Source organism: Apodemus sylvaticus, chromosome 4, assembly GCF_947179515.1.
Source record: "Apodemus sylvaticus chromosome 4, mApoSyl1.1, whole genome shotgun sequence".
Taxonomy (NCBI): domain Eukaryota; kingdom Metazoa; phylum Chordata; class Mammalia; order Rodentia; family Muridae; genus Apodemus; species Apodemus sylvaticus.
The window spans coordinates 68,825,588-68,850,407 of NC_067475.1; the positions used below are offsets into that span (position 1 = coordinate 68,825,588).

At 46.5% G+C, this 24,820-nt stretch overlaps 1 protein-coding gene and 1 pseudogene across 2 annotated transcripts; both read left to right on the forward strand.

Annotated features, from left to right (window-relative positions):
- Window positions 1-960: 960 nt before the first annotated feature.
- Window positions 961-10,440, forward strand: Psmd4 (proteasome 26S subunit ubiquitin receptor, non-ATPase 4). Of its 2 annotated transcripts, none has more exons than XM_052179829.1 (10): window positions 961-1,067; window positions 6,372-6,512; window positions 7,222-7,336; window positions 7,800-7,886; window positions 8,296-8,364; window positions 8,503-8,718; window positions 9,026-9,143; window positions 9,312-9,443; window positions 9,530-9,597; window positions 10,152-10,440. In XM_052179829.1, exons 1-10 carry the CDS (start codon window positions 1,042-1,044, stop codon window positions 10,320-10,322), a joined length of 1,143 nt encoding a protein of 380 aa, XP_052035789.1. In that variant the 5' UTR covers window positions 961-1,041; the 3' UTR covers window positions 10,323-10,440. The 2 variants fall into 2 exon arrangements, with proteins under 2 accessions (XP_052035789.1, XP_052035790.1); XM_052179830.1 differs by having other exon boundaries at window positions 9,026-9,134.
- Window positions 10,441-15,941: 5,501 nt separating this feature from the next.
- LOC127683596 (60S ribosomal protein L13a-like) lies at window positions 15,942-19,926 on the forward strand (annotated as a pseudogene).
- The last annotated feature ends 4,894 nt before the right edge of the window (window positions 19,927-24,820 follow it).

Consider the following 24,820-nt stretch of genomic DNA (forward strand, 5'->3'; position numbering starts at 1 on the left):
TTTTTTTTTTTGGTGGGGGAGGTTTTTTGTTTTGTTTTATTGTTGTTTTGTTTTTTTGTTTTGTTTTTTCAAGACAGTGTTTCTCTGTGTAGCCCCGGCTGTCCTGGAACTCACTCGGTGGACCAGGCTGGCCTTGAACTCTGAAATCTCCCTGCCTCTGCCTCCCAAGTGCTGGGATTAAAGGCATGCGCCAGCTAAAAAAATTTTTTTTTTAATTGGTCAAAACTTTTCTGGATTCCTTCATCCTGTCAGACTCAATACTGGAGTTAGGGACTGCAATGTTTTTTTTTTTTTTTTCCTCCTGTACTTAATTAAACCAGGCAGTAGATAAGTAAATCGAATTTGAGGACACAAATGTTTATAGCAGTTGCATAAACACAGTGCAATGGGAAACAGGGAGTTAGAATGTGATTAACGATCCTGACACATTTTTAAAATGATTGTTTGAACTGACATGTCCACGGTAGGGCATGCACATGTGTACATCTGTTGTGTGTTTGAGGCAATCTCACTATGTAGCTACATAGCCCAGGTTGGCCTGGAAATTGCAGTTCAGATCTGAGTATGAGTGTGCACTTTATAAACAGCACTGGGAGGTGAAGCAAAACGATCAGGAGTTTAGCCTGAGCTCCACAGCGAATTTGCAGCCATCCTTTCTCAAAGAACAAAAACAAAGCAAAAAAAAAAAAAAAAAAAAAAAAAAAAAAAAAACAAATATACAAAAGAAAGAGAGCAGAGGAGGGGTAAATTTCAGCTCTCCTGCCTCACACTGCAGTGTTGATGCCTGGCGAGTGCCAGCTGTGCAGAGCGCCTACAGTTTTGTTCCACAGAAGCTCCAGAGGTGGCTGCGAAGATACCCAATTATAATGGATGACCAACCTTTGCATGTGCGAGGTGCCTACAAGTCCCAGAACGCACCGCGGGGCGCGGAGGCGGGGCAGTGTGAAGACTGAGCTCTTTGATTGGTGATGAGCGCCAGGCCAATCGGAGGTGCTGTTGTTTGTCAGTCCCGGAGCCGGTCCGCAGAGGGAAGGTGGCAAGATGGTGTTGGAGAGCACTATGGTTTGGTGAGGAGCTTTGGACGTGGCCGGGGGCGCGTCTGGGTTGCTGGTGCGCGTGGCACCGAAGCCTGAGGGCCTGGGGTGGGGACAGGGCCGCCGGGCGAGATGTGGCTTTGGGGCCCGCGGGAGACAGGCATGCGACTCCCTGAGTCATCCCGGCCCAGGAACGCAGGCCCGGGAACCCGGTTCCCTTCCCGGACCCTGCCCTCCTTGTCTCCCGGAAAGCAGACTGCCCCATCCACTCGCCTCCAACTTTTCCTTTTCTCTGTACTTTATCTCATTTAAACCTCACAACAGCATTTAGGGAAGATAGTCCTTCATTTCATAATGAGTCGGAAGGACTTGAGGTGATCTGCTGTAGTCACAGCATATTAAGTGGTTGTGATAAGCAGTAGTCAAATTCAAAGCTACAGTGCTCTTCTCCCATGAATTTGGTCTTACCAGGTTTATACTTGGGATGAATACCTATTAAGAGTTAGATTAGAAACCGAGGACAAGAAAAATAAATAGAAATATAGCTGAGAACCTTTTTTTTTTTTTCAGGGCTACAAAAGGACTTTGTTTTTGTAATTTCAGATACTGGGAATTGAGTCCAGAGCATTGTGAACGCTGGGAAAGTGCTCTACCAATGAGCCACACCCATTTTGGATTGCATTTATTATTTTTAGATGAGTTTTGACATTGTAGCTCAGGCTGGCTTTGAAGTCTTCATTTGAAAAGATGCACAGGCTGGCCTTGAACTTGGAATGAGTATGTAGGATTATAAGCCTGAGTCACTAGGCCCATGGTTTCATTTGGAGATTGGCTAGCACTGCCACCTAAATGCAGGATGGCTAAAGCTTGTTTTCAGCACTTGGGGGTGATCAGAGGGTTTTCACGATCAGGACTACCTAGCAAGATACCGTCTCAAAACAGGACAACCAGGGTGCCCAACCAGGGTGAATTTCAAGCAAATCATGAGTGAATTTTAGTATGAAAAGGTTTTTTTGGTTTGTTTTGTGTTTTTGGTTTTGGTTTTGGTTTTGGTTTTTTGGATTTGTTTTTTTGGAGACAGGGTTTCTCTGTAGCCCTGGCTATCCTGGAACTCACTCTGTAGACCAGGCTGGTCTTGAACTCAGAAATCTGCCTGCCTCTGCCTCTGCCTCCCAGAGTGCCGGGATTACAGGCAGGAGCCACCACCAGCACCTGGCGACGAAAAGGGAATTTTAAGTGCAACCCAACAAGTTACTTGTTGGGGCTGGACAGTGGTGGCATACACCTTTAATCTCAGGCTTGAGGCCAGCCTGATCTACAGAGCCAGTTATAGGACATCCAGAGAAACCCTCTCTAAAAAGATGACAGAACAAAACAAAACCAGCAACAAAATAGTCACTTGTTGAGGGTGGAGAGATGGCTCAGTAAGAGCAGTTGCTCTTCTTGCAGAGAACCAGGGTTTGTTTCCAAGCACCCATATTGTTAACTGCTGCTATCTTGACAGAACCAGCAGATCCAGTGCCTTTGATTTCTGTAGGTGGGCATGGGCACACACCTAAAAGCAATAAAAATAAATCTTGGCCAGGTGGTGGCGCAGGCCTTTAATCCCTGCACTTGAGAGGCAGAGGCAGGTGGATTTCTGAGTTCAAGGCCAGCTTGGTCTACAGAGTGAGTTCCAGGACAGCCAGGCTACACAGAGAAACCCTGTCTCGAAAAAACCAAAAAAAAAAAAAAAAAAAAAAAAACCCAAAAAACAAAAACAAATAAAAAAAAAAAACTTGAAAGTTATTCATTACTCATCAGAAATTAAAATTTAAGTCCTACATTTTTGTTTTCTAAGTTTGTTTCACTCCTGGGCGAGAGTATGTTAAAATAGAAGATGGATTTGAAATCCAAACTGTTCGCTGGCTGACACTTGCCTTTTGCACATTGTTGGAGAATTGTAGTAACTTCTGTGTCTCATGGTATAAGTAGGTAAGCCATATGTGGTGGTGCTCTGTACAGTAGAGTACTGTAGTCGCATGGGAGCCCTCAAAAGTCAAGAGCTGTAAAGACACATGTTGAAGAGGTCATTACAAAGTTGCTGAAGTAAAAGTCCCGTGATGGAAGTAGACCAGAGTGACCCTTCACATAGATTGTTATTAGAAGGTGGGAGGAGTCACTGTAGAAAGAAATAACTGAAGAGCTTGATCTCTGTTCTGTACCCCAGTGAGAAGATTCTGAGGAGGATGGAGTCAGGCCTTTGTACAGACCAGCATTGATTTAAGAATATTGATCTGAGCTGGGCGGTGGTGGTACACGCCTTTAATCCCATCACTTGGGAGGCAGAGGCAGGCGGATTTCTGATTTTGAGACCAGCCTGGTCTACAGAGTGAGTACCAGGACAGCCAGGGCTACACAGAGAAACCCTGTCTCGGAAAAAAAACAAAAAAACAAAAAAAATATTGATCTGTCTAAAGGTATTGAGAACACTGCATGGTTGAGACAGAAGGATCATGAGTTCAAGGCAACTTGGAATGCATATTGAGGCCCTGTTTTTTAAAAAAAAATTTTTTTTTTAGATTGATACATAAAAGGAAAGAATAGGACTGGAGACCTTAGCTGTCAGTGTGATTGTCCAGGAACAGAATAATGAGACCCCCTTGTTTTCTATGAGGTGTCCTGGATTTCCAGGCTACAGAGTTTTCTGTAGGCCCTATTCTAAAATGCAAGTGTTTTGACTTTCGCCCTAATCTGCTGAGCCATATTCTCCTGTTAGTTTTTTTATATATGTTATTACACTTGGCCAGTAGGCTGGTCTAGAGCTCTGGAACTCTGTTGTGTTAATTGTTATAATAGAGATGTTAGCTCAAGTCAGATGTGCTGGCCCACACCTGTAATCCCAGCACTTAAGAGGTAGACTCAGGAAGGTCAGTTCCCTGTCATCTTCAGTTATAGAAAGCTCATCCTGTTTCTCAGGGAGATTGAGGTTGAGGGAGAGAGATTGGAGGGGACAGAGTGACAGGATCTCAGTTTGTTGCCCCCAAATCCTGGATTCCATAAATTCTCTTTCCTTGACTTCCCCAGCAGCTGAGCCACAGGCATGTTCTGCTGCCTGTCATGTGTGGACGGATGGACTGAGGGCCATGGTCATACCAGGCAAGCACCCAGCATAAGCACCCCGCACAGGACCCCACCCCAGCTGTACTTAGGGTTAAATGATGGTGTCAGGGAAAGGTTGGTAATACCTTAAGCCCACATTTTTATGATTTGGGGGATGAGAGAGAGAATTACATGATGCTGAGAGAAAGCAGTTCTAAGAAATACAACACTACCCCATTCATACCAAGCTGGACATAGGAAAAACTGGGCAGTATGGTGTTTTGCTTGAAACAGCATGTTGCTATGTAGCCCTGCCAGGAATTCCCTGTAGTCCTCCTGCTCTGGTATAGTAGGATTAACATTGATAGTGTGGCTTTTTAAGGGACACATGCATAGGTGGTAAGGCACCTGTGGCTTTTCCACAGTAACCACTCTCCTTCCCCAGTGATGGTGAGGACAGCACAGCGTCAATGCTCACTGTCCCCCACACCTTTCCTATTCATTGGCCTTGCCTGCAGTCCTTGCACTTAGTGACTGAGCCTGTTTTTATGTTTGGACCTGCCGCTTTATCTTGAAGTTGAGAGGCTGCCACACCCTCCTGGAAGAGAATTGAGAAAGCAGGACACAGCCAGTGGATCAGCTGGGTCTTCACATAGCTTGTTCACAGATGTCTGGTTGTGTCACCGCTAAACTACTCTCTTGGAATGCTTCCTGTTTTGTTGTGGTATGATCAAATCCGGGTATCATACATGTAGCCTGTGTTTATCTTTGCTAAGTGTTAGGTACTATGCTCAGAACTTTCCGTGCATGTAACTCTCAAAGCGACTACATATGGAGAATACAAGAAAAAAAACACATAGCGTCTGGCAAGATAGATAGCTCAGATGGTAAGAGTGCTTGCCTTATAAGTCTGATGACCTGTTGAGTCTCTGGAACCCTGGGGGAGACCCGGTTCCGAAAAGCTGGCCTCTGACTTCTGTATGCAAGTTGGGGCAGCATGTGCCACATTCGTTCTCAGTTCCCAAACGTAGTAGGATGAAATGGTGAAGTGACTGGGCCAGAGAAACATGCAGCCTTCTTAGAGTTAAAAGTGAACCAGGCGCTGGAGAGTCATGTTCAGTGGCCAGAAGAGCACTGGCTGCTCTTACAGAGGGCACGGTTCTAATCCAGTGTGTAGGTGGTGTTTCAAACTGTCTGTAACTCCAGTTCCAGGGAATCCAGTGGCTGCTTCTGTCCTCCATAGGCAGGGCTCCATGCGCACATGCAGACGAAGCAGCCATACACACACATGGATATGAGGTTTTTTGTTGTTGTTGTTGTTTTTTGGTTTTTTTGAGACAGGGTTTCTCTGTGTAGCCCTGGCTGTCCTGGAACTCACTCTGTAGACCAGGCTGGCCTCTGCCTCCCAAGTGCTGGGATTACAGGCATGCGCCACCACGCCCGGCTTGGATATGAGTTTTTAATGATAAGAGTACTCTATAGCTGTCTTCAGACACACCAGAAGAGGGCATCAGATCCCATTATAGATGGTTGTGAGCCACCATGTGGTTGCTGGGAATTGAACTCGGGACCTCTGGAAGAACAGCCAGTGCTCCTAATTGCTGAGCCATCTCTCCAACCAGGAACTCTTTCCATCTTAAACAGGTGAGGCAGCACACAGCTGTAGTCCTGGGACTCTGTGTGTAGCTAGAAGGATCAGGGATTCATGGCCAGCCTGGGCTATGTGAGACCCTAGCTCAAAGAAAACAACAATAAATCTGCCCCAACAAGACTCTGCATGATATGAAACAGATTCTGGCTTCTCAGTTTCCACCTTTGTTGGTCACACAGCCTACTATGTACCATTGAGCCACATTCCTGGTTCAAGACCAACCCTGGGTGACCCTAGAGGTCTAGGAGAGTTCTTGTTGCCAGCGACACTACTTGTGCTAAGGAAAGGGAGCAGAACAAAATATTTATTCTACTCAAAAGAAAATTCTAGCTCAGTGGTAACTTTTTTCTACCTTATAAAGCTTTATCTGGTAATAAATAGAATAAAAAATGGTAAGGAAGGGTAATGTACTGAAAAGGCAGATCCAGTGCCCTCTTCTGGTGTGTAAGAAGCATCCTAGGTGGTTCTGTGTTCCAGGAAGCCTGAGCTGAGCGCGGCTGTACCGCATGCCTCTGTCAGGAGGTGAGGACGGGCCCTCCATTTTCAGAGGGCGTTTCAGGGAATCCTTCAGTGTTCTTTTTTTCTCTTTTCTCCTGATGTAACAGTGTGGACAACAGTGAGTACATGCGGAATGGAGACTTCCTTCCCACCCGGCTGCAGGCCCAGCAGGATGCCGTCAACATTGTATGTCATTCAAAGACCCGAAGCAACCCTGAGAATAACGTGGGCCTGATCACACTGGCCAAGTACGTGGGACACAGTGGGGCTGTGAAGGTGGGTGGTGCTCCCACGTTGGGTTGCAGGTGCCCGGCTTTGGTTGCTGGCACAGGCTGTGCACATCCAGTCCTGGGCTCCAGCTCCGTCAGTCCTAGGACAGCTTGCTGTGCTGGGGGGAGTTTCTTGGCTTTGACTTTTTTTCACACAGGGTTTTTCACGTAGTCCTGGCTAACTTCAAACTTGATATATACCTTTATTTTTTAAATATTTACTTTGTATTTTATGTATAAAAAGGTTTTGCCTGTATGTGTATGCACCATGGTCATGCATAATGCCCACAGAGGTCAGAAAAGGGGTTCAGATCCCCTGGAGTTACAGCTGATTGTGAGCTGTGATGTGGTTGTTGGGAAAGGAAGCTGGGTCCTCTGCCAGAGCAGTGAGTGCCCTTAACCAATGAACCATGGCTTCAGAAAAAAAGATAAAAATTGCTTTTATGGTCTCTAAACAAAAGATGAGTAGTCAGGTGGTGGTGGCACACACCTTTAGTCCCAGCACTTGGGAGGCAGAGATAGGTGGATCTCTGAGTTTGAGGCCATCCTAGTCTACATGGTGAGTTTCAGGACAGCCAGAAAAAAGAAACCCTGCCTCGGGGTGGGGGTGGGTGGGCGTAGGATGAGTGGGTGTGATTAGGAGGCACTCATGTAACCTGGACATACCAAGCTGCTTTGCTCATCCTAGTGACTGTGAGGTGCTGACCACACTCACCCCTGACACTGGCCGCATCCTCTCCAAGCTCCACACTGTCCAACCCAAAGGCAAGATCACCTTCTGCACTGGCATCCGCGTGGCCCATGTGAGTCCTGCTGGCGCCCTGCTGTGAGGGTCGGTGATCTAAATAGAGCAAGATGAGAGAGGACCTAGATCTCAGCCTTCCTAACGCTGCACATGATCCTTTAATACTGTTCTCATGCTGTAGTGACTTCCAACCATAAAATTGTTTTGGTGCTACTCATAACTACAATTTTGCCTATTGTTATGAATTATGTTAATTTGATATGCTACCCTGTGAAAGGGTCTTCCAACCCTTTCCAGGTTGGGAGCCGCTGACCTAGAGGGTGCTTACTTAGTATTAAAAGAATGAGGCGGGATGAGTATGAGACTTGGTCCGCTTGAGTACAGCAGAAAGAAGAGGCGTGTATTGAGTGAGCATTATGGTAGGCTTGAAGTTCACAGGTACTGTAAGGAGCAGGGAATGCAGACTGACCCAGGAGGGACATGTGCTTCCTATGATTGACGAATTTCTTTTCCTTTCCAAGCTGGCTCTGAAGCACCGGCAGGGCAAGAATCACAAGATGCGCATCATCGCCTTTGTGGGTAGCCCTGTGGAGGACAACGAGAAGGATGTGAGTGCACAGACAGCCTTCCAGGCAGAGCCTCCATTTGGACGTGTCTTGAAGAATCTAGGAGTAGGCAGAGGTGTTAGGCATGTTATTTGGAGAAAGGTGTATGTGTGGTTTCAGTGTTGGGGACAGACTTTGGGTAGGATGCTGAATTTCTGTATGCTTCTATGGGGCAAGTTCAGTCCTCACTACAGAGAATTTCAGCCAGGTGGTGGGGGTGCATGTCTTTAATCCCAGCACTTGGGAGGCAGAGGCAGGCAGATATCTGAGTTCGAGGCCAGCCTGGTCTACAGAGTAAGTTCCAGGACAGCCAGGACTATACAGAGAAACCTTGCTTTGATAAAGCCAAAATAAAACAAAACAAAAACAGAAAATCAATTTCTTGATTTTTTTTTTTCCTCTTTCTTCCTAGCTGGTGAAACTAGCTAAACGTCTTAAGAAAGAAAAAGTGAATGTTGACATCATCAATTTTGGGGAAGAGGTAAGTCAGGATTGCAGGGCATGGGACCCGATCCCATGGTTATGAACAGGCCATCCTTTCCTAGACCTGAGCCCCCACTGGGACTCCAGCGAGAGCTGCAGTGTAGACTAAGAAGCAGTAAGTGCGTCTGCCCTGCAGGAGGTGAACACAGAGAAGCTGACAGCCTTCGTGAACACACTGAACGGCAAGGATGGAACCGGATCTCATCTAGTGACGGTGCCTCCTGGGCCCAGCTTGGCCGATGCTCTCATCAGTTCTCCTATTCTGGCTGGTGAAGGCGGTGCCATGCTGGGTCTTGGTGCCAGTGACTTTGAGTTTGGAGTAGATCCCAGTGCTGATCCTGAATTGGCCCTGGTAAGCAATCGTTGATCTTGGGGTTCTGTTCTCTGTACAGATACCCAGCTGATGGGACTAACAGCCCATATCACCGTTTTCTAAGACCCTTTCCACTTCTTTGAAGGGCACCAATGCAAGACTCTAACATCTTCATTTTCCCCAGTTAAACCCCAGGCTCTGCCTTGCTTCTTCCATGTTCCCCTCATGACTTGTCAGTGTTACAGCTTTTTCCCCATGTGACAAGCCAGAGGAGTGTCATCCTGTGCAGGATGCCACAATATCAGCTCTGGTCCCCAGGAGCTGGTCTTGTCTTGCTCTTTCCCAGGCCCTTCGTGTCTCTATGGAAGAGCAGCGGCAGCGGCAGGAGGAGGAGGCACGGCGGGCTGCTGCGGCCTCTGCAGCCGAGGCTGGAATTGCTACACCTGGGACTGAAGGTGAAAGAGGTGGATTCCGAAGTCCTGGGCCTGTGGGTTCTAGCCTTTCAAGCTGAGTGGGCGGGGCGGGGTGGGGCGGGGCTATGCTGTGCTGTGCTGGACTGTGCTTGGGTAAGTCATGTGGCCAGCTCTGTGGAATGTCTACTAGGTCTACCCTGGCCTTCTGTCCTTGCCCAGACTCAGATGATGCCCTACTGAAGATGACCATCAGTCAGCAGGAGTTTGGCCGCGCTGGGCTTCCAGACCTAAGCAGCATGACTGAGGAAGAGCAGATTGCCTATGCCATGCAGATGTCCCTGCAGGGAGCAGGTGAGCCAGAGATTATGTGGCAGGGCCTGGGCAGAGTTTGGGGTGAGGGGCCAGCACTGAGCAGACTGCTGCTCTCCTTTCCTCAGAGTTTGGCCAGACAGAATCGGCTGACATCGATGCCAGCTCAGCCATGGACACATCTGAGCCAGTCAAGGTGAGGACCAGCAGGGATGCCCTGATCTCGTCAGGTCTGAAATCCCCTTGTATTGAGATCCTTATCCTTTTGGGTCCCAGGGCTTTCCTCCCTAGCATTTCATATGAAAGGTTTTAGAACAACAGAAGGAAACACATATTTGTGTGTTTCATATTTCTTTGTAAATAGACAACAGAGCCGGGCAGAGCCAGGGCTACACAGAGAAACCCTGTCCAAATCCAAAAAACTAAAAAAAAAAAAAAAAAACCTAAAAAAGAAGAAAGAAAGAAAGACAACAGTGTTAGAGAAGAATTCCATTGTCCTGGAATTTCCTGTGGGAGTGGCCTGATCTCCTTCCTTAACAGTTCTGTGACTCTTCCCCTGAGGGTCTGGGTGCTGCTGTGATGGCGCCTGGCTTCCCTCTGAGCTCTGTTAGCTTACCCCTTTCCTTCCTCGGGCTGCACATCCCACCCCTGCAGTCAGGAGTGGGTAGCATCATGTTGCTGTCCTTACCCTGTGCGCTCCCTGCCACCGCACTGCTGCTCCGTGTGCCCAGCTGACGGTGCCTTTTTCAGGAGGAGGACGACTATGACGTGATGCAGGACCCAGAGTTCCTTCAGAGTGTCCTAGAGAACCTTCCAGGTGTGGATCCCAACAACGAAGCCATTCGAAATGCAATGGGCTCTCTGGCCTCCCAGGCCACCAAGGATGGCAAGAAGGACAAGAAAGAGGAAGAGAAGAAGTGACGCTGGCCAGAGGGAAGGGAGGGGTAGCAGAGTCTGCTCGGGACTGTAAAGATGGGGTTGGGTAGAGACTTAGATGTGTTCTGCAGCCTTTACAATGGAATAAAGCTTGGCAAGTTTCCCCTTTGCCTTTGCTTCATAGTGAGCTTTGCACAGAGGGGAGGAGTGGGCCTGAGGGATGTCCTCACCTGCTCTGCAGAGGACTCCTGCCTGTCATCTCCACCCCATCATCTCCACTCCATCTCAGAAGCTTTGCTGAGGACCCACTCTTAAATCCTAAGGCCACTGGGATGAATTGAGGACAGCACCAGGGTCTAGGGACAAGAACTGTGCATGTCTGATTCAAAGAGTATGTATGTGTGTATATATACACGTATGTATGTATTTTTGAGACAGGTCTCACTGTGTAGCCTAGGCTGGTCTATACTTATTAGGTATACTAAAGTGACGTCTGCCTCCATATTGCTAGGAGTAAGGTGCAGACCGGCATGCTGGCTCAGAATAGAATGACGAGGGATCTGGCAAGTGGCTCAGTGGGAAAAGGCACTTGCCATGAAAACTCCTAAGAATTTTTTTTCTGAAGTTTTTGCAGTGGTACACTCCTTTAATTCCAGCACTTGGGAGGTAGAGGCAGGTAGGTCTCTGTGTAGGTCAAGGCCAGCCTGGTCTATAGAGCAAGTTCCAGGACAGCCAGAGCTATACAGAGAAACCCTGTTTTAAAGAAAAAAAATTTTTGTATGTGGACCAGGCAGGCATGGCAAATATTTTTAATTCTGACAGGTGGATCTCTTGAGTTTGAGGCTAGTCTGGTCTACAGAGCAAGTTCTTTTTTTTTTTTTTTTTTTTTTTGGTTTTTGGATTTGGTTTTTTCAAGACAGGGTTTCTCTGTGTAGCCCTGGCTGTCCTGGAATCCACTCTGTAGACCAGGCTGGCCTTGAACTCAGAAATCCGCCTGCCTCTGCCTCCCAGAGTGCTGGGATTACAGGCGTGAGCCACCACCATCCGGCCAAAGCAAGTTCTAATACAGCCAGAGTTATACAGAAACCCTGTCTTAAACATTTTTTTTTTTAAATTAAGCTGGGCAGTGAGTTATGGAATAGAATTCAGAATTCACAAGACCTTACTTTCTCTTGAATTTTTGAGACATGGTCTGTGTACCCCAAGTTGGTCTCAAATTTGTGATGATTCTCCTGCCTCAGCTTTCCCAGTGCTGGGACTGCAGCACTGCCTCACGTGGTTTCCTTTTGTCTCAGACTAGTTAGTGCCTGACAGACAGGAAGCATGGAACCTCTATTTGCCCTAAAATACAACAGAACAAGCCCATGCTGCTTAGGCAGGAGCTGGAGTTCTGACACGTGGGTGGACTAGTTCTCACTGTTCTCCGGCTTTTCTTCATATGCTTGCAGTCTAGTCCAAGCTTAGCTATATGTAAAGCTCATGGCAGCCCTGCTGTAGCCTCCCAAGAGCCAGGACTATAAGGCAGGCTCCTGAGGTCAGTGTTTATGTGTGCACGCTGAGCCATCCCTGCAGCCCGCCCCTCCCCTCACCATCTCATTATGTAGCTCTAGAACTCACTATGTGGAAATTCAGATATCTACCTGCCTCTGCCTCTCAAGTGCTGGGATTAAAAGACATAGGCCACTATGCCTGACTTTATGTGTGCCTTTCTCAACTCAGAAAACAACAGCCTGGCGTTGGGTTTGCTTGTGGGTGGGGTGGCATGTCCATACAGTAACACGAACATGAATGTTAGCATGTATAGGAATATGTTCCTTCTTTCTACCTGTGAGTTCTAGGGATTGAATTTAGATTTTCACAGCATTAAGTGCCTTTGCCCACTGAGTCATCTTGCCAAGCCTTTTATTTACTTATTTTAATAGTTTGTTTTTATGGCAGTGGGTGCTTTGCTGCATTTTTTTTTTTTTGACATTTGTGTACCTGATGCCTACAGAGGCCAGCAGAGGGCACCAGATTCCCTGGCACTGAGACAGCTGTGGGGTACCATATGGGTTCTGGGAACTGAACCCAGGTTCTCTATAAGAGCACTTAACCACTTAGCCATCTCTGCAGCCCAAAGTATTTTTTGAAATTGTATGTATGTTTGACTTGCATGTAAGTGTGCAGCATTTGCTTGCCTGATGCCATGGGAGGCCAGAGAAGGCATCAGATTCCCTACAACTGGCATTACATGTGGTCCTATCAATACTGGGAGGCAAACCCAGGTTCTCTGCAAAAGTAAGTGTTGTTAATCTGTTGAGCTATCTTCTACTTCCTATCAGCCCCCTTCTTTTGAACCAGTTTTCTCATTCATGTCTTAGATATACCTACTATTACACTAGGTACTAGGCTATTAAACCCATACATCAGAATTGTTTGATTGCTTTGTATGTTTGTGTGTGCATGTTCACGTTCACACGCCCGGGTGTGCTTATGTGGTGACGGGTGGGCCCTGCATCTTCCTCAGTCCCTTTCCCCCTTATCTTTTGAGATGATCCCATGGGATGCGGGCCTTGCCAGTTTGTTGAGGATCTGCAGAGATCCTTGTTTGTCTCTCCAGTGCTGGGATTACAGGCATGATGTCCTGCCTTGCTTATGTGACAAGCACTTCAACAACCTGAGTGCTACCAGAGCATCTAGTGCTGAGCCGGCTCCAGCCCGCTTGGTTCATTTCCAGACGGGTTTCCTTTGGAACAGGCTAGCCTCCAGCTTAAAGTGATATTGCCTGTGCCTCTAACCAGCGCTGGATTAATGATTTTCTTCCCATATAATAGGAAATGTTTATTAAGGGAGGACCTCTAAGAAAACACAGGTTAAACTATAAAACCAATTTCAAATTCACTGCAAGTTTTGGAATCATTATCTTTGTTAGCATCCATAAGACTCACAGGAGATAATATAAAAAGAACTGACCTTTTTGTATATTTGCTTGTGTGTGTGTGTGTGTGTGTGTGTATGGTAGTGGTGCAATGTGGATGGAGCTCAGTAGTGATTTGTGAATGTTGGTTTTCTACCATGTGGATCCCAGGAAATGAACTCAGAATGTTCTCTGGTCAAATGCCACTTTCAAAGCCCTTAAACGGAGGTCCCCAGCCAGGGTGCATGACGGTGGCAGAGTCATTTCAACACGCTGCCCTACAAAGGTGAATTCTTTCCTGAGTTTAGTCACTTTACAGCTGGGTTTGAGTCTCTGTTGCTCAGGCTGGCCTTGAACTCTTTTAACCTTCCAAGTGCATGAATCATCTGACTCTTCAAATCCTAAAAGTAATCTTTTTATATACCTAGGAGCTATGAGAGAGACATAACCTCCTATCTGAAAGAACAAACTCAGTGTAGAGTAAGGAAATGATTATAACTTATGGTGATCCGGGATATATATGTGTATGTGTGTATGTGTTTATATATGTATATAATGCATATATATTTTTTATTTTTATTTTTCTTAGTTTTTCAAGTCAGGGTTTCACTGTGTAGTCTTGGCTATCCTGGAACTCACTCTGTAGACTAGCCTGTCTTTGCACTCCCAGAGACATCAGGTCAGGGTAATGAGGCAGGGTTTGATGGTCCAAAATATGTTATAAAGTCATGGCAGGGGGCTCACAAAGTCCTACTCATGTTGACCATCTATACTATAGATTCTGTTAGCTGGAATTAGAGACATTTTCTTTTTTGTTGTTTTTGTTTTGTTTTTTTCGAGACAGGATTTCTCTGTGTAGCCCTGGCTGTCCTGGAACTCACTCTGTAGACCAGGCTGCCCTGGAACTCAGAAATCTGCCTGCCTCTGCCTCCCAAGTGCTGGGATTAAAGGCGTGCACCACCACTGCCTGGCTTAGCATCATGGTTTTCAATGACTAGTTCCCTAAATTATATCCACCTTCCAGCCCAGAAAAGGAAGAAACAAAGGACCTAGGTTCAAGATTTCTGGATATAAAGACACCAAGGACAGCTGGTTCCAACGGTGAGGACCAGCTGACTTAACACCCACCATGTTTGCCTGGCTCTAGAAAGCATAGTTGGCCACTGGGCTGAAGAGAGTATCAGGGTTTTTTGTTTGTTTGTTTGTTTGTTTGTTTGGATTTGTTTTTTCCGAGACAAGGTTTCTCTGTGTAGCCCTGGCTGTCCTGGAACTCACTCTGTAGACCAGGCTGGCCTCGAACTGAGAAATACGCCTGCCTCTACCTCCCAGAGTGCTGGGATTACAGGCGCGTGCCACCACTGCCTGACGAGAGTATCAGTTTTACTGGCACAACTGCCACCCATATTCCCTCAAAGACAGACACTCCCTCCCTCCTTAGCATGAGCTATTTCTCCTTTTATTCTTCCCTCATTGACAACGTTTCTCTTAATGAGAAATGCCTTCTGTTCCTGTTTCACAGTACCCCACCCCTTACCTTTATGACATTGGTTTCTTCTGTTTATGTTTTTATCCTTGTAGGTCAGAGTATCAGAGTAAGTAGCCTGAAATTCTTTATATAGTCCAGGCTAACCTACCTGGTCCAGCACCCCAAAGGCAGGGACTACAGGTATAAACTGTTATATCATTTTCTTTAGTACTGTAGTCACCGGTAAGGTGCTATGTTCGTACTGTACTCAGTGCTCCTGTAAGCAACCCTGATGAAATTCACTGAGGCATGACATACATGTAAAAAAGGGAGAAAAGACATGAGAGTAAAATGGGACTTAATTGGGAAGAAGAAATGGTTAATAGAGTGTTTTTGAAAATACAGTGATGGGGGGATGGGGACTGGGAGGAGGGTTGCAGCTATTGGGATGTAAAGTGAATGCAAAAGTGAAAGATCAGCTGACAGGAAGAAGCTTCCTGATACAAGACAGCAGGAAACGAGGACTGGCCAGATGGCTGTGCAGGCAGCTTGGGTGTCTGCAACAGCTGTGCCATGCACCTGTTCCTGTGTCAGCCAATAGGGCGGTGGGAGGGACTCTAGGCCTGCGTTTAGGAAAGAGAAACACTTTGAGGGGAATAGTGGCCTTTAATTCCAGAACTTGGAGGCAGAAATGGGTGAATCTCTTGAGTTTGTGGCCAGCCTGGCCTAAAGAGTAAGTTGCAGAATAGCCAGGATTACACAGAGAAACCCTGCCCTGAAACAAACAAACAAACAAAATGGACACTGCCACACTGCTGCAGTGGAATGGCCGGGGTGGACCGTTAATGCACAGCAGTGCAGCTCAAACTGGAACTCTCCAATCAAATGCCATTCCCAAAGCCCTTAAAGGAGGTCCCCAGTCAGGGCACATGACTGATTCCAGCAGCTGGGAGGCAGAGACAGATAGAATGGTGTGCAAAATGAGTTCCAGGACAGCCGTGGCTACACTGTCTTGAAAAACACAAGAAAAAGAAAAAAGAACCCCCTGTATGTTTTGTTTTCTGAGACAAGGTCTCACTATGTAGAGCTAGTTGGCCTAGACCTTCTTACCTGAGCCAGAGTGGCTTCTGGAATGTTCGAATTACATGTGTGGGGTCACCACACCTAGTGGAAGACCTTTTACATTGTTAACAAGAATTGTGCGCTAAAAAATGTTAGCGGTTCACCAAAATGGTACAACTCTAGGGAGTAAAATTGAAGGCCGAAGCCAAGAGCTGGGTGATATGTAACAAATGTCACTGCGATGACTCAGCAGGTAAAGCCATCTGCAGCCAAGCCTAAAGACCCAAGTTCAATATCCGGGATGACATGCTATAAGAAAGAACTCCTGCTGGGCTATGGTGGTGCACACCTTTAATCCCAGCACTTGGGAGGCAGAGGCAGGCAGATTTCTGAGTTCAAGGCCAGCCTTGTCTACAAAGTTAGTTCCAGGACAGCCAGGCTACACAGAAAAACCCTGTCTCAAAAAAAACCAAAAAAAAAAAAAAAAAAGAAAGAAAGAAAGAAAGAACTCCCATAAACTGGTTTTAGATGTCCACACAGGGTGACATCTCTCCCTCCCAATACATTCACACACACACACACAGAGGCACACACCAAATGCAATTCTAAACTTTCAAATCACTTCTTAGCTGTTTATATTGTATCTAAAATCTCAGTACTTCAGAGGCAGGATGATTTCCAGACCAGCCTGACCTACACAGTGAGTTCTAGGCCAGCCTAAAAGAGACGGGTTCTCACTAAGTCGGCTGGACTTACTTCTGACTGCAGGGCGACAGTGACAGGTGTGAGCCTCCAGGCTGGGCTTGTTTTCTCAGTCTCACAGCCTCAACCTACAGTGCTGCCACAGGCATGGCGGCACAGGAGGCAGGAGTGGCGGGCGAGGCCCAGACTGCTCAGAAAGCATGGAGCTTGAGCTGAGTGTGGGGACTGGAGAGAAGAACGACGCTAAGCTCCAACTCTGACTAGTTCTGTGGACAAGGCAGGCAGATGGGGGTGACTGAGGGAAGAAGGGTGGGGTGCTGGGCTCACAGATAGATTTGCATAAATCTAAATTACTTAGTCACACAGTAATGCCCAAGAAGCATCCAGTTTCCTGGTCATTTCTAGGAGCAATCTCAGGGCCTTGGGATGAGGAAGAGACAGCTCCTGGGTTTCTGCATTTGGTTTAGTGGTGGCATCCCATAAGATTTAGCTTCAGAAATGAGAGCGCATGGCAGGAAATGGAGCTTTTTTCTTGTCATGGGGCTTTAGAAGCCTCTGAAGCGTTTCCAGGTAGCCCGTGGTGCTCAGATGGAAGGCTTAGCAAAGGCCTCACAGGCAGTGATATTAGGTAAAGATAGTGACCGCATGTACACAGTTACCCAGAGAACAGATGTGGACTGAGTGCTGGGGTCAGGCAGTGGAGAGTGTGTGTGTGTGTGTGTGTGTTGCTTTGTTGCTCAGGCTGGCCCTGAACTCTGAACTCTGGGATTGAGTGATGTGCCTCAGGTTCCCACCTAGTTAAGGCCACAGGCACCAGCCCAGCTTGTGAAACTCCCAGGTTCTGAAGTCTGCTCCTGAACATGTGTGTGCCTGAGACTTGAGGATGGTGGGCACACACATGCAGTGGTGGTCTTAGTGGCCTTTGAAAAGATTTATTTATTCTTATTTTATATGTATGAATGTATGTATATGAGATGCATGTACATGCACCATGTTGTGTGCTGTTGCCTGTGGAGGACTGACGACAGTGCTCGATCCCCATAACTGGAGTTATATACAGCTGTAAGCCCCTGTGTGGGTACAGTGAACTGAACCTGGGTCCTCTGCAAGAACACCAAGTGCTCTAGCCAACTGAGCCAGCTCCAGCCTCTTGGTGGCTTACATTCCTATTACACGGCAATGGCGACATCTACAATAAATCACTGGGACACATTTTTTTGTTGCCACAGTCTCACCTACCTGATAGCAAGGAAGCTTCTAGTACAACACATTTAAGCTCTGGACAAAAATATATGCCACAAATAGTATTAGGGTCCAGATGATATGCCACTACATGCCTAGATAACTTACTAGTCAGCATTCAGGGTAAGGAACAAAAACCAGGTATTTTAGGGAGAAAAAAATTTACCAAATTTAGATCTAACAGGCCAGGTGCTTTCGCGCTGGCCTTTAATCTCAGCACACAGGAGGCAGTGACAATTGACTCTCTAGTAGTTTGAGGATAGTGTGGTCTACACAGACCCTGTTTCAAAAAGAAAAGAGAGGGAGAAGGAGTGGGGGCATGCTTACAAAGTTATTGGAAGGAAGCGCAGTAGGAAAGGCCGCTCTGAACATGGGAACATGGGAAGTGAGCTGGGGGCAGCTTAGCCCTCTGGGTGCTTAGGAGCCCAGCACTGTGCTGCAGGGGGAGCTCAGCTGGCAGTCTGCTTGCCCAGCACCCTGCCTGCCTGTGATCCCAGCATGCAGAGGTGGAAGCCGAAGAATCAGAGTTCAAGGCCACCCATGCCTACACCGCATGTTTGAGGACACAGTAGGCTTTGTTCAAAATAAAACAAAAACAGCTTAGTGCCACTCTATGGCAAGTCAGAGGGGAACAAATGGTGGAGATGCACTTTGCTCTCTAAGCTCATATGATATGTGAACCTAATTCATAACAGCTTATAAACACAAACACAAGAAGATAACCAAGGCCTGAAGAAAACAAAAGAACTTTCTGACTATATGAGCCACATTGCCAGCCTGTGGTCCCAGCACCCAGCTGTGGTTGGAGTCTCAAGGTAAGTCCTAGGATACATAGTGAGATACTGTCTTCAAAATTAAATAATAACAAAATAACGTAACATTGTTGTATTGGCCAGGTGTGGTGGTGCCTGCAAGTGGGAGGCAGAAGCAGCAGATTTCTGTCAGTATGAGGCCAACCTGGTCTACATACTGAGTTTTAGGTCAGTAAGGGATACATACATAGTGAGACTCTGTCTCAAAATCAAAGCGACCTCATCCCTCCACTCCAGCCCCTGTAAATAGAATCCAAACCTTTGGGCTTCTTGGATGAACCTTGAAAACACTTTATTTGTATGTATATTAAAGAAGTCAGACAGAGGCTGGAGGGATGGCTCAGCGGTTAAGAGCACTGACTGTTCTTCCAGAGTTCCAGAGTTCAATTCCCAGCAACCACATGGTGGCTCACAATTATCTGTAATGAGATCTGACACTCTTCTGTCATGCAGGCACACATGCAAATAGAGCATCATATGTATGAATAAATCTTTTTTTAAAAGCCATGCACAAGGTCTGAGCTAGGTCCTGTACATGTATCTTATGACATGTACTTTGGTGTTCTGGTGGGACACCCAAAAGTGGGAGTGGGCCTGTCTCTGCCTCTTTTGCCTGCTCCTGGGATCCTTTGCCTCCTACTGAGTTGCCACATCCAGAATTGATGAGGATTTGTGCCTAGTCTTATTATATCTTGTTAGGCCATATTCAGTGGATATCCCTGGAAGGCCTACTCTTTAAAAGGGAAACAGAGGATAAGTGGATCTGGATGAGAGTGACAGAGCAGGGCATTCAACACCCTCCTCTGATGTGCACATGGCTGCACACACTTGCACATCCGTGGACATCCATGATCACTTATGCTACACACACACACATAATGACCAAAAAATTCCCCTAAAAGAGTAGGAAGGCGTCCCAGGTGTCTGCCGAAGACAGGTGGGGCAGGTTCTAGTTAGGATTGGATGGTCTAGGCTCTCTTCTGGGCTGCCTGGTGGCCACTGTGGCCAAGCAGGTACTGCTAGGCCAGAAGGTGGTGGTTGTATGCTGTGAGGGCATTAATATTTCTGGACATTTCTACAGAAACAAGTTAAAGTATCTGGCCTTTCTCCGAAAGTGGATGAATACCAACCCCTCTCAAGGCCCCTACGCTTCTGAGCGCCCGGCCACATTTCTGGCGCACTGTGCCAGGCATGCTGCCCCACAAGACTAAGAGAGGCCAGGCTGCGCTGGAGCGCCTCACAGTGTTGGACAGAGCCCTCCACCCTATGACACAAAAAAGCGGATGGTGGTCCCTGCTGCCCTCAAGGCTGTTAGGCTGAAGCCTACCAGAAAGTGTGCTTACCTGGGGTGTCTGGCTCATGAGGTGGGGTGGAAGTACTCAGGCAGTGACAGCCACTCTGGAGAAACGGTAGGACAAGGCCAAGATCCACTATCAGAAGGAGAAGCAGCTCTTGAGAAACAATGTGTAGAAGAACATCTGCAAGCTCACAGAGGGACTCAAGACCAATGCACTCCTGGCGTGAACCCAATAAAAACTGTGCCTCAAAAGGAAAAAAAAAAAAAGAGCAGGAAGGCAATGCACACAGGTGGAAAGAAGGCACCTGTAACTACTATACTTTACAAAGGACTTTTATTCAGAATACATTGTTAAAAACTGCAGGTGTGGAAGCACATCTGGTTAGGTAAGAGCATCAGGTTTTCAAGGCTAATCGTTTCTATACATGATAGCCTGTCTGAAAACGAAACCCAAACCAAACCACCTACAGCTAGTAAGAAAACAACAATAAAATAACGGGGGAAATGACTTGAATCAACACTTTGGAAAAGAGGAGATCTATAAAGAGAGCCAGGCACAGTGGCGCATGCCTTTAATTCAGCACTCAGGAGGCAGAAGCAGGTGGATCTCTGAGGTCAGGGCCAACCTGGTCTATAGAATGAGTTCTAGGACAGCCAGAGCTACACAGTTAGACCCTGCCTCTAATTAATTAATTAATTAAAATAAAGGAAAAAGAATAATGAAAAGATGATTGGCATAATCTTAAAATGTATAGTTATTGACTTGTGTACATGTGTGGGTGTTTTGGGACATACAAGGAGGTCAGAGGACAACTTGTGGGAGGCGGTTTCTCCCTCCATTCTGTAAGTTACATGGTTCAAACTCAGGTTCTTAGGATTAGCAGCAAGCCTTTTTACTGCTGAACCATCTCTCTGGTCATTAACATAAGTTTTGTGTGTGTGTGTGTGTGTGTGTGTGTGTGTGTGTATGTGTCTGTGCATGTGTTTGTGTCTGTATGTATGTGTCTCTGTGCGCACGTGTGCGCATATATGTCTGCATGTGTGTATGTCTGTGTGTCTTTTTTTTTTTCCTTTTTTGGTTTTTCGAGACAGGGTTTCTCTGTATAGCCCTGGCTTTCCTGGAACTCACTCTGTAGACCAGGCTGGCCTCAAACTCAGAAATCCACCTGCCTCTGCTTCCCAAGTGCTGGGATTACAGGCGTGCGCCACCGCACCCAGCTAACGTAAGTTTTTATTTGGAAGATATAAATGAAATCACAATGAGATCTTCAAGATGTAAAGCTTGGGACCTGAGTGAAGATACCCAGTGTTGGTGTGGGTCCTTGAAGGCATCAAGGACACTAGTGAACAGAGTGTACACTGCTGTGCTTGGGCTGAAGTATGTAACTGCTACGACTCAGCTCTCTACCCAAAGAAAACTAATGTGTTTCTATCAAAATAAGGGTATCAGGGGGCTGGAGAGATGGCTCAGTGGTTAAGAGCACTGACTGCTTTTCCGAAGGTCCTGAGTTCAAATCCCAGCAACCACATGGTGGCTCACAACCATCCGTAAGGAGACCTGATGCCCTCTTCTGAGGTGTCTGAAGACAGCTACAGCGTACTTATATATAATAATAAATAAATCTTTAAAAAAAAATAAGGGTATCAGATGTTGCTTACTCATAAAATTAAACATCTCAGAGCAGTAACAAATGACAAGTTATTGTCAAGGAATTGTTAGCTCTCACAAACAAAATGGCATAAAAAGGTATGATTCTTCCTATGAAGGTCAAAATGGCAAAGCAAACAGTGGTAACAGAATAATGGTAACTACAGCCAGAGAGAAAACACACACACATACACACACCCGTACACATGGGGGGAGGGCAGGGACACCTCTACCTGTGGATTTCTAGTTCTGCTTCCTTGTTTTTGAGATGCTTCGTTTCTTTCTTTTTTTTTTTTTCTTCGTGACAGGGTTTCTCTGTGTAGCCCTGGCTGTCCTGGAACTCACTCTGTAGACCAGGCTGTCCTTGAACTCAGAAATACCCCTGCCTCTGCCTTCCAGAGTGCTGGGATTACAGGCGTGTGCACCACCGCCTGGTTGCTTTTTTCTTTCTTTCTTTGTTCTTTTTTTGATGCTTGGTTTCAAACCCTAAGCAAGCAGTCTACCACTAACTGCATCCCAACCCTGGTTTCTTCAGCACTAAGAATGAAAGCCTGGATAGAAGACACAGCTTCCTGCCCACACACCTGCTGCTGCACACCAGCCCTCAAGGAGCACATATTCGTGGACTACGCATGGTCTTCACTTTTCCCCCATCCTTGTTTTTTTTTTTTAAGGACAGGAACTTTTGTTTGTTTTATTTTTGATACAAGTTCTCTCTATGTAGACCTAGACCTAGCGGAACTAGAACTCATTTTGCAGAACAGTCTGATCTTAAACTTACACAGATCCACCTAGCTCTGCCTTCTGAGTGCTAGGATTATAAGGTATTTGCCACTATACCTGGCTTTTCCAGGACCTTTTAAAAATCATCTTTCTGGGGCTGGAGAGATGGCTCAGCGGTTAAGAGCACTGACTGTTCTTCCGAAGGTCCTGAGTTCAAATCTCAGCAACCACATGGTGGCTCACAACCATTTGTAGTGAAATCTAATCCCCTCTTCTGTACTTAGATATAACAATAAATAAATCTTTAAGCCAGAGCAAGCAGGGCTGACCAGAGTGAGCAGAGGTCTGAATCCAAATTCCCAGTAACCACATGATGACTTACAACCATTTATTTATATAAAATTAATAAATAAATCTTTAAAAAAAAGTCATCTTTCTGAGCCAGGTGGTGGTGTATGCCATTAACCCCAGCACTGGGGAGACGAGGCAGGTGGATCTCTGTGAGCTTGGGGCAGCCTGATCTACACAACAGTATAGCCAGGGCTACGTGGAGAAACCCTGTCTTGAAAAAATCAAAACCAAACCAAAACAACAACAAAAATAAATCAACAATTTTCTGTAATCTCAGTCTTCCCTCTACAGGACTTACATAACATACTTATTTTATTGGTCTTTGAGACAGGGCCTGATGTAGACAGCCTAGCAGTTGACACTGCTCATACGGCTTCCCCTCTTACAACTGTCTATAACTCCACCTCTGTGGAATCCAACTCTCTCTTCTGACCTACGAAGGTTTTTTGTTTTTTTTTTTTTTTTGGTTTTTTTTTTTTTTTTTTTTTTTTGGTTTTCCGAGACAGGGTTTCTCTATGTAGTCCTGGAACTCACTCTGTAGACCAGGCTGGCCTCGAACTCAGCAATCTGCCTGCCTTTGCCTCCCAAGCACTGGGATTAAAGGCGTGCACCACCACTGCCTGGCTGGAAGGTACTTTTATACACAGTACACATAAACAACTTTTTTTTTGGGGGGGGGGTGTTTTTTTCAAGACAGGGTTTCTCTGTATAGCCTTGGCTGTCCTGGAACTCACTCTGTAGACCAGGCTGGCCTCGAACTCAGAAATCCGCCTGCCTCTTCCTCCTAAGTGCTGGGATTAAAGGTGTGCGCCACCAACGCCTGGCCATAAACAACTTTTTAAAGTGCTATTTCAGGCTGAGGATATAGCTCAGTGGTAAAGTGCTCCTCTCATCTGCAAGGCCCTGGGCTCAATCTTTAGCACTGCAAACAATCCCAGCCCCCCAAAGCTGCTTCCTGATTGCGATCATGGGCACCCACTCTCTCCTTTGACTAGTCAACGTTCTCATTCGCTGTCTCCCTCCTCCATTCTTAAAAGATGTGTGTGAGTGCGTGTGTGTGTGTGTGTGTGTGTGTGTGTGTGTGTGTGTGCAAGCACCCATGTGTCCCACAGAGTAGTGTGGTCAGAGAACTCTCAGTTGATTATCTCCTGCCACCTTGTGGGACTGTGGAATTGTGGGATCCATTAGATCCATCTGGCCTGCTGTTCCCCATCCTCCTTCCTGTTTTGAGACAGGGTCTCATTATGTAGCCCTGGCTGACTGTCCTGGAACTCACTAGGTAGATCAGCCTGGCTCTGCCTCACAAATGCAGAGTGGGATTAAAGGGTTACCTACCACACCTGGCATCTCTTCTCCACCCTTACAAACTCATTCTATAGAAGCCTTTGCCTCATCAATGTGCCATATGTGCTCTCATCATGACTACTGACTGATGAACTCTATTTTCTTTGTTCCATAAGGCCACTTGTCCCACTACTATGTGAGTGGGGCCTGTCAGTGCATCACTGTCCTTCCCTCCTAGGAACAGGAAATTTGGTTTTAAGGTTTCAGAATTCTCTTGGTTCCCTCCTGGCTCTTTTTGCCTCCGGGAAAGCTTGGAATTGCCCTGGATGGTGCATGGACTTCCCCTCCTCCCGAGTTCACACGCCCTAAGTCCTCCGCGTCCTTCCTGTCTTCACCTTCTGAGACACTGGAACTCACTTCTTTTTTTTTTTTTTTCTCCGGTTTTTCGAGACAGGGTTTCTCTGTGTAGCCCTGGCTGTCCTGGAACTCACTCTGTAGACCAGGCTGGCCTTGAACTCAGAAATCTGCCTGCCTCTGCCTCTCAAGTGCTGGGATTACCCTTATTATTTTTTTTTTTTTAAATTTAGTATTTTTGAGGGTTTTTTTTTTTTTTTTGTCTGAAAGTATGTATGTGTACTGTGTATGTGTGTGGTGTAAGAGGGCAGAAGATAGTACTGGATCACTTGGAAAACTGGAGTTATAGTTAGTTATAAACTCCCATGTGTAGGTGCTGGGAACCAAACCTGGGTCCTCTACAAAAACAGCAAGTGATCTTAACAACAGATCCATCTCTCCAGCTGGTTTTTTAAACTTAGAGACAGCGTCTTGCTGGATAGCCCACGTTGGACTAAAACTTGTGATCTTCTGGCTTCAGCCTTCCCAGTGCTGTGCTTATAGGCACATGCCACCACATCCATCTCTCCTTTTTGAGTTTTTATGTATAGCTCTGGCTGTCTTTGGAATTCACTCTGTAGACCAGGCTGCCGGTTTACTCAAAGATCACTTGCCTCTGTCTCCTGAGTGCTGGGATTAAAGATGTGCGCCACCACATCTGGCAGGCA

Coding starts and splice junctions, on each gene's coding strand:
- Psmd4 (XM_052179829.1), top strand. CDS start 1,042: ATGGTGTTGGAGAGCACTATGGTTTG. Junction 1,068..6,371: donor TTGGAGAGCACTATGGTTTG/GTGAGGAGCTTT, acceptor CTGATGTAACAG/TGTGGACAACAGTGAGTACA. Junction 8,365..8,502: donor TCATCAATTTTGGGGAAGAG/GTAAGTCAGGAT, acceptor TCTGCCCTGCAG/GAGGTGAACACAGAGAAGCT.